General features: G+C 42.8%; 2 protein-coding genes across 8 annotated transcripts; both read right to left on the bottom strand.

Annotated features, from left to right (window-relative positions):
- Positions 1–3,721: 3,721 nt before the first annotated feature.
- LOC143361377 (cdc42 homolog) lies at positions 3,722–7,046 on the bottom strand. 7 transcript variants are annotated; one of them, XM_076800715.1, is made up of 5 exons: positions 6,771–7,046; positions 5,692–5,890; positions 5,524–5,633; positions 5,246–5,443; positions 3,722–5,143 (listed from the first exon to the last, which is right to left on the bottom strand). In XM_076800715.1, the coding sequence occupies exons 1-5, from the start codon at positions 6,822–6,824 to the stop codon at positions 5,054–5,056; spliced, it is 651 nt and encodes a 216-aa protein (XP_076656830.1). In that variant the 5' UTR covers positions 6,825–7,046; the 3' UTR covers positions 3,722–5,053. The 7 variants fall into 7 exon arrangements, with proteins under 7 accessions (XP_076656830.1, XP_076656833.1, XP_076656832.1 ...); XM_076800718.1 differs by having other exon boundaries at positions 5,692–5,899; positions 6,771–6,901; XM_076800717.1 differs by lacking the exon at positions 6,771–7,046 and adding an exon at positions 6,550–6,691 and having other exon boundaries at positions 5,692–5,899.
- Positions 7,047–7,201: 155 nt separating this feature from the next.
- Positions 7,202–9,380, bottom strand: LOC143361376 (protein crossbronx homolog). The gene is made up of 7 exons (XM_076800714.1): positions 9,220–9,380; positions 8,948–9,129; positions 8,792–8,856; positions 8,445–8,545; positions 8,183–8,370; positions 7,935–8,103; positions 7,202–7,850 (listed from the first exon to the last, which is right to left on the bottom strand). Exons 1-7 carry the CDS (start codon positions 9,232–9,234, stop codon positions 7,767–7,769), a joined length of 804 nt encoding a protein of 267 aa, XP_076656829.1. The 5' UTR covers positions 9,235–9,380; the 3' UTR covers positions 7,202–7,766.
- Positions 9,381–9,458: the final 78 nt, after the last annotated feature.

Raw genomic sequence — 9,458 nt, 5'->3', positions numbered from 1 at the left:
CCGCGCCACGACATTCTAGTTTCCATCGAAATTCGAGGGATCGGCCAGGTCGGGCCGGGTCGGTTCGTATCTCTACACCCTCGAACAAATTCTGCCGGTCCCTCGATCGGATCTCGGTCCGGACATCGACTTCCCGCATGCGATTCGGATACGATACGTGCTCCCGATAGACGGAATATCGGGGAATCCGCGTGCGTGCGCGGTCACGGCTACCGTTACCGTAAATCCTGTTCTCCCGAATTGACCGATTCGAAATCTAAAGTCGGGATACGAACGTATAAATATGTGGAAAACGTCCCACCGGGAGATGCCCTTCCGCGAGGGTTGGCCCCCGAAGAAACGCGCGATCGAGAGACGAATGCTAAAAGATTCCGACCGGAAGAATGCTACGCCGTAAAATCCGAATCTTAACACGTTACCTAATATAATCCATAATTTTTAAAAGCACATGGTTCATGGCCAAGGACTTCTTAATTGTTCAGAGTACAACAGCAACAGCTATTTCAATTGTGAGCCAACAATTTACCTCCGGATTTAATCATTTCGTTCGAGAATGTAAAAGAAAATTTCTAGGTTTCCTTTTGGTACACTCATTTTGCAGTGGTTAGACCTTCTCGGTACTTCATAATTTTCTGGAAGGAAAAGAATTTAAATTTCAATGGCTGTATATTAACGACAATAAAATCGAATTTTATTTCGGTTCGAATGAAGTTAATAACTACTCTGTTCAGAAATTAATTAATCAGAAATTCATAATTACTCTGTTCGGAATCTTCATCGGGTGTCCGACTCGATGTTACACTGCAAGGGGTTAACAAGATCCCGGTAGGTCGAGCAACTTTTCGTCGCCTGTCGTTGCGTAGTCGTTACAAAGAAAATGGCAAATGGTTGCTCGACGTTGGTTCGGTGTGGATGTTGCTTTAAGGAATCCTCGGCACTTTGAGATCGTTGGAGATTTTCGAAACAGCCGCGATAGGAGCACGCGTGCCAGACGCGTATGGGAATATTCGATGCTCTGCGTAACTTCTGGTCACGGGCAACAGACCGAGGGCTGTTCCGATCAGCGCATCGGTGTCTGGTTCACGTTAAAACTAGATCTTAAGAGCTCGAAAGAAAGGTGAGCGACGCGTGCCACTTATCCGCCGCGTTATCTCCCGAGCCGTGGCTGGCCGGATATCATGCGAGATTCGAACATCCCGGAAAGCTTCCGACGATGCATCCCGACGTCTACGGTTAGGCCAAAATAGGAGCTGTGTATCTTAATGGTGTACGCTGTGGCACACACTGGGGAAGAGAAACATGCTGGCAATGCGATGAATAATGTCTGGAATTGCTCCGACTACGCAACAGTGATATTAGGTCGTTCCATAAGTTCGTGCCGTTTACTTATGTACCATTTAAATCCTAAAAATAAAATCATCCTTTCATTCCACAGCCTCTTCTGACCTTTTTGGCAAAGACATCGTACCGTCACTATAAAATTTCTGCGGTTTTTCATTAAAATACTTTTCAATGGTGAACAATATAAACATATCCACGGCACGAACTTGTGGAACGACGTAATATAATAAGCAAGAACGACGATACCTTTAGCACGACGCTTACGCTAAGGCCACAACCACGACCATGGTTGCCCGTATGGCGACCTGAATGCAGCAACGCGCACCAAGTAAAAATGCGGCCTTTTGTTGAAACGGCAAGCCGTGCTAGTGCGCGTTTAGCCGAAAACTCGTAGGTGTACCCGCTAACGACGTTTTCACTTTTCCCTTTTGTTTGACGTAAAGCGTAGAGCAGCAATGCATCAAAGCAGGTGTATTTTTTCTAGCCAGATGCACCGTGCACGCAGAACGTAAAATGCCGATCGGGTCAGGATCCTGCTTCGAGAGAACGCTGTACGCAACAGTTGACCCTAAACTATGTCGGAACGCGCGGGGAGTCGCGATCGAAAAGCAGTGAGAGGAGCCGAGGGAAGACGTTTGGTCGAAACAACGAACGGAAGGACTTGGGAAGATTTCGCGATAGAACCCCGGAGAATCGATGGTATCTCGAGGGGTCAGCCGAGAAGCAGCCCTCGATGACTGGGACACACGGATCTCGCGCGATTAGCCGGTCCAGCAGTGGTTCCATTTGCCAGCGAAAACCAGCGGAAACACGGGGGAGAAACGGTGCTGGCGTGGACGAGCGAGGCCGCCCATCGTGCGTGGGACACCGCGTAAAAATGAGTTGTGTCAACGTGCGGCTCGAGGCCCCCCCGCTCGGTTGCCACCAGGTGGTCAACTTGTTTTATAATACGTGCCTGTTCGTATACGGGCTTCTACGTGGCCATCTCTTTCCACGTGCTTCGGAATTACACGTACCACCGACACCCGAATTGCACTCGATTAATCGCCGAACCTGCCGCGTTTCGCACCTACGACCGAGCCCGTCTTCGATTCGCGTTCGAAATCGAATTTACTCTCGGAGCACCGTGCTCTATCTGCACCCAAAGCTTCGAGTTCCTCGTTCAGTCCTTCGGTTTGCAACGAGAACGAATTTTACGCATTTATAACAAATATTAAAGTCATTAGAAGAATCCAAGAGTATTATTACACTATTTTCAACTCGTCAAAATGGTTAAAAGACAACAGTCACTTTTGCCCGATCTCTGTGTCTCAAAATGAGCTCGGAGAATTTATATTTCGCATAATGATCCGCGAATAACAAAAGAAAACGGAATAGACGGTAGTTGGCACGATTTAATCCTCGAGAAAGTTAATTAGCCGGGAAAACGGATCCGAATCGAGATCGGAATTCCAAGAAGATATTCCGCTCGAAATAAAACGGAACGAAAGGAGATAAGACGAGACGAGACGAGACGAGACGAGACGAGACGATACGAGACAGGACTCGACTCGAGCGTAGCTCTGCAGCCGAGCGGCTCGCAAGTTTCGTTTCTCGTGGATGCAAGAATCGATTCGAGATGATTAGCGATAATGTCAAGGGAGTCCGGAGGCACGTCCGTGATGAGTCCGTGACCGGCGTACCCTCTGTGTCGGCGTGGTTAACTCGCTCCAGTACGTCGATACGTAACCACGAATCCACCTAATTGAAGTAACCACAAGGCGCACCGCGCCACGTTACACGCCGATGCAATCGAGGAAACGAAACGGCTGGTAACGGGGGGGGGGGAGAAGAGCGGTGGAGAGGAAAACGGGGGGTGGCCGTAGCGGAGGAAAAAGGAAAGATGGAAAAAGAGCAGTCTAGAGAGAAACACGGATGATAGAGAAAGAGCGAGGAAACGGAAAAGAAACGAAGATATCCGAACGGTCGAAGAATCGAAGGGGTAAAAGAGCGCGGGAAGGAACGCGATCCGGCAAACTATGTCTACCGTTGGGCGACTGCCTCCTGTTTCTGTCTCTGTGCGCCCAGCGTTTCCGTTCGCACGTGCCAATTCCACCGGAGGATACCGACCATCGGGTTCTTTGCGCGCAGGGAGATACGTCGATTATTTTGCGGACGCGAGAGGGAACAATAGGCGGGACGAGAACGCGGGAACCGCTAGGCCGAGCTCGGTTTTCGAAGGAACGTTACTCCTTTATGCATAGTATAAATATATTTATGTGAATATTTCGTTATACGTTTGTGTCTACATAGTGTGACACGTACATGCTACTAAATGCCACCTCTCTCTCTCTCTTTCTCTCTTTCTCTCTCTCTCTCTCTCTCGCTCTCTCTCTCTCTCTCTCTCTCTCTCTCTCTCTCTCTCTCTCGACTGGATACATGCGAGACCACCGTTGATTCTCGGCTCAATCTAGCGAAAAGAGGCTAGAGTTCTCCGTTCCCGTGTATATCCAGTTCACGTAACGTTTAAACAAGTTTGCGAGAAAAACATTAGGCGGTGAATAGTCGGTTAACAAATAATACGACGGTCGCTGAATAAATAATACGCAATCGTATCGACCAACAAGGAAGCGTTCGCTCCTTCGGTCGCTCGTATTTGATCTCCCGCGCGGGTAGCACCGCCCTGTACCGCGCCGGAATCGATTCGAGTCGTTTCGAATCTCGCCGACGAACTAAGTAGAAATGCTTGGTATTCGTAATTCGTACCCTTCGCTCTGCCGATTGAATAGATCTATGATCGGTCGATGCGCAGACTGTATCAAAGCAGACGCTGATATGTACAAAATCAGATGCCAAAAGTCTTCGAGAGCAACGCGCTTCCGCGAAAACGTTTTCGTCCGGGGCGTAGCTGCCGTCTACAATTTCGGAATCGAATCTTTAGGGCAGATTCGAAAATATCTGTATGCTAGTTGACGTGTTCTCGTTCGTTTCGTTACTCGTTATATGCTGTCTGAGATATACGTACGTATCTATAAACCATGTATCTACGATATACGGTGTGTTTATACCTTAATCGCTCGATCTCTAATACTGGTCTCGCTTCAAACAATTTCGTCCAGCACACTGGAAATGGAAAGGAACGCCCTGATTGTTTTTATCTTTCACTTCCGAAAAGACCCGATTCTCGACAAACCCAACGAACGCGCCTTGGATCGTGATTCGCGATTACGCGATTATTAAAAACACGAGAAACGCTATTTGCATAGCGATAGCACCAATCGTTGCGATACGAGTATCGATGAAATTCTGAACGATACCGATCGATTCGATGAGTTTTCCATTCGTTCGTAGATGCGCTCGGTGGCGATGATTACGGTACGCGTAATTTAAAAAATTAGAAAATTTTTGTGCAGTTCGGTTTAACGAGTACCCGATCAAAATTTCAAGCTGAATTTTCGCGCTGCGTGTGTGGAATGTGATCGCGATCGTAACGTTGCAATATAGATACATTCGATTAGAGTCGATTGGAATTGTCGCGTTGATGCTAGCGGCTGTTTGCTTTTCTTCTCGACGATCGATGTTTCTTTCCCGAAAAAGGAACCATAGAGAAGCACAGTCCCGGTTTTTCTAACAGTGCTTTATACTACGCGTTAGATTTGCCGCTCGTTATCGTTGAACAGAACAACTTTGTTTCCCCTTCGGACATGCATCGCTTTCGAAATAAATACCCTTTTTACAACAGCGCGCACTTCCTTTTCTTGACTGGCTCTGGAGGCTCGAGAGCAGCTAGTATGGCTTCGTCGAACACATTCTTCAAGCCTTTCTGCAAAGTTAACGTCATATTTTTGGTTACTGTTTCCTTGCTCCCTTCACTGAGAGTGAGTTTACATGACACGGTATACTATATGACTGGGGATGCATTTACTTGCGTGAGGGCACTGCATTCCACGTATTTCACTGCTTTTAACTCTTTGGCAAGCTTCTCTCCTTGCTCCGCCGATATTGGCTTTTGTTTATTTTTTGCCAATTTCTCGGTAGTGGTACCGTCGTCTCTTAAATCGATCTGAGTACCAACAAGGAGGAATGGAGTCCTTGGACAATGATGCGTTATTTCCGGCACCCACTGAAACAAGATAATCCAGTAATAAACGCTCTCCTACTTATTTCTGTAGGAGAACAGCTATTTTCGCATTGAAACTCAACCTTTTCCTTAACATTTTCAAACGACGAAGGCGATACTACGGAGAAACAAACGAGAAACACGTCCGTTTGAGGGTAGCTCAACGGTCTCAGCCTATCGTAATCTTCCTGACCTGTAACATAGAAACATGTCGATACCCTGAAATACTTTTGAGGTAAAATGATCCTTACCAGCAGTATCGAATAATCCCAAAGTATACGGATCTCCTCCTATCATTACCGTGACGGCATAATTGTCGAAAACCGTGGGCACATATTCGGATGGAAATTTATTGGTCGTGTACGAAATCAGAAGACACGTTTTACCTACAGCTCCATCACCCACTACGACGGACTTTATTGTCTGCATGTTGAAAATTCTCTGTAGTACCTACAACAGCTGTAACAAACGTACAACAACTGGTAACTAGAATAAAACAATTAACCCAACAGCTTCATTGGAGATCTGTGCAATATGTATCTACATACATAGCTACTGATCGCTGAAAAGAATCAAACAAAAGACGAGAGCTTAAATACGCCGGTATTTACTACTAACCAAAGTGGCGAGAAACACTTTTGATTTGTTTACTTAGTTGTTTGAATTGACAATTCAAATCAAATATTGTTTCTTCACATGAATCATGTGCGCGCCTAGTTCGCCCTTAACCTACAATCGCACACTGGATTCTTTCGTTTGGACCGATCGAAACGATTGCAATCTTTCTGTCTGTATGGCGGTAACACACGTATCGTATTATTTAGTAGATTTGTGAAACGTTTGTAACATAATTATTATGTTAGAGCAAAAAGCGAATTAACGTATACACCATGAAAATAGGATAACTATTACCTACAACTGTCCAACTGTCACTAAAGGTTAAAATTGTAGCTCATACTCTTAAAACGCAGAAACTGAATAACTTCGATTATTTCGAAACAAAATAAAAAAGAATGTAAACAACATCTAACAGTCCAGATCTATCCCCCTGAACTATTCCACGGTGCTTCACATTTATCTTGAAATACACATTTCCTCTTTGTACATACACTGATTCACTGTGCAATGCCCATCCTGAACGCCTAAAATCCGATACTCATGACAACTCAAGGTGGCTCAGGGTACGAAAACTATATCGGCTTACGTATATAGGGAAAATGATAAAACTACGAAAACGTAAAAGCCGACGTATAAACTTAAATTCAGCATACAACAATTTTATTATTCAGACACGTAGACTATTGGGATAAATAAAAATATTAATACGGACCTTGTAAATATGTGTGTCAACAAATGTAAGGGAGAAGAAGCTGCAACTTTGCATTGGTGTTAGATTATTGGTTCAATGTCACCACATTGTATTATACACTGTATTTATTAATAATCAGTGCGTTATTGAAATTGCATGCTTTACATTTGCGTATTCGGAATCATAAATATGATCAATTGGACATGTGGCGCCACATATTATCCGCAAGACAATACTGATTAGCCAACAGTTTGGACATTTTACCGTAGATGGCACGACAGGTCAAATACGAGAATAAGGTATACAAGGTGTCCCCAAAATGTTGCACTTCCTTGAAAGGAAGTCGATTCCTGAGCTCATTTCAAGTAACTCTTTCCTTTGCGAAAATGTTCGATTATCGAAAAATATTGACCAATCACAGCGCGGCTACAGTGGATGGATTCCAGCTCGGCCAATGCCAACGCCATGATTACCTGTAGCCAAGCTGTAATTGGTCCGTGTTTTTCGTTAATAACTTCTTAACAAAGCTGCGAAAAACAATTTTGCAAATGAAAAAAGTTACTTGAAATGACCTCAGGTGTCACCCCTTTCATAGAAGTACAACATTTTTAGAGTACCCTGTGTAGGAATAAATTAATCGACACATAGGATTTTTTTGTCATCAAATTTGAAATACCGATGTTGTTATGAATGAGCAGTTTTGTTGCTTTTCTTACTTAACAATTGTACATTTGACTAGAATGTGCCCTTCTCATGGCTGAATACACAGAGCCGTGTTTCCAAAAATTATCAGTCACTCTCTGGAGCTTACGAAAGCTCCAAACACACCAGAGATCCAAAAACAACAAAGGTTATTGGCACTTTTAACCACGATAACCAATAATTATATAACATTTTTCATTTTCTACTAATATAAAAATACAATTTCATTTATCCCCTGTACCATTGTGTACAGTTTCTTATCTCATCCGGACGTATATTGTTTCAATATTGCACTTTATATCTTAGAACCACTTATTATCTTGCTTCAGGTTTTGAAAACGGTTGTAGCGAACCAGGTTGTACCCAAGATAGACCCAACGTTTTATTTTCTTCTCCCTCCTAGATCATTGAATCGTTTTAAGTTGATACTATGTGAAAATTTGCATGTACAAATTAAATATGTGTATGATTATCGTTTTTTACCTTAGGTTCGTAAATCTCTCGTTTAACAGGATCATGAAGTTCGTGGTTGTATGGGTCAAAAACTATATAATGAGGATCGTTCACCATAGGTGGATCGTATACATTACTCACACTATCCTTCACACATTTTTTAACGCGATCGCGAAACTCTTCAAAATTATTTTCTAATCTACAATGCAGATGCAATAAAATCATTTAAACAAATGGGATTTGTCTTTGCTAACTAGATACTCAATTTCTATACTTACAACATAGATGCTTCCTGGTTCACAGGAGTCATTTTAATATCAACTTTTGTGAGTATTTTTGTTATAAATTGTACTAATTGCCAAACCCTATTGCTCCTCCTCCATTCTGTGAATCCCCAAGAAGTGCACAACTCTCCAGACTCAGGATTGATTAGAGGATGAAACATCGGTGTTTGAAACACGACTCTCTAATATTTTGTGCACACATGTATAAATCGATTCCAGAAATTAATTATCATATATCAAAGGAAAAAATGCTTACAGGACATCCGCCATCGGGGAAATTTTGTGGCAATGTAATAGTGAATCTGAAGACACCTCCTTGATAGGTCCCTTGCCTACCGAATTGTACACCGAACCACACTAACAGAAGACAAACATATCTATTGAATGTAATAAATGCTTGACACTTCCATACTTGTAAGGAAATGCAACAAACAGTGAATTATACACATATTTACATGGAAACCATTATATAAGATGAAGTCAGGATAAGCAAGACCTAAGAACCAATCGATATTTGGCTTAAATAATTTAAATGCATGATCTTTTTCATACATGAATCCATTCAGAAGAACAAATCATTTCGAATTATTTGGTGTTACTTACACAGGGAATTTTGTGCCGATGGTATAACATAAATCCCTTTTAACTCTTGGCAACACAACATCTTGCTATGAAAAAAGCAGATATTAGAAAAATACCTTTCATGTTGTGTACTTGCAAAGCTCTTTTCTTACCCGCACATTCATCAGTTTAACTTACTATTCGGATAAAATATTATATTCTTGTAAATAGATTGAGTATTCTTTATTAGTCTGTGAAACGGTAGGCCTGTCGATCATCTTTACAGACATGCTCAATTGAGGATCTCCGTTCGTGTCTACAGGTAACAATTTCCTGAACGAGCCCTGTCTCTTTAGACTATCGTCTTTGTTAGCATCAGCCTGACATTAACAAAAGGATTGTTTACTCAATATGTCATTGTGAATCCTTTTAAACGAAAAAAAGCGCGTATATACTTTGTTATTAATTACCTTTGTGCCTGACATGATGTTACTATTGCTCGATAAAAGTTGGCGAGTCTTATCGATATCGACAGTTTCAAGTAATCGCAACGCATCCCATTATTCAACAATTTTTGGCAGATTTGACAGATTCTTTGATAGCAGAGACTAACGTTGAACGAGATACGACGTTTACGTCGATTTTCCTACTATTGCTCCATCTCACCGATAGGCGCATAACATTTATCAACAATGCTGGTCGGTAACTA

This window comes from Halictus rubicundus, chromosome 15 (assembly GCF_050948215.1).
Source record: "Halictus rubicundus isolate RS-2024b chromosome 15, iyHalRubi1_principal, whole genome shotgun sequence".
NCBI lineage: Eukaryota > Metazoa > Arthropoda > Insecta > Hymenoptera > Halictidae > Halictus > Halictus rubicundus.
This window is presented reverse-complemented; position numbering and strand designations above follow the sequence as displayed.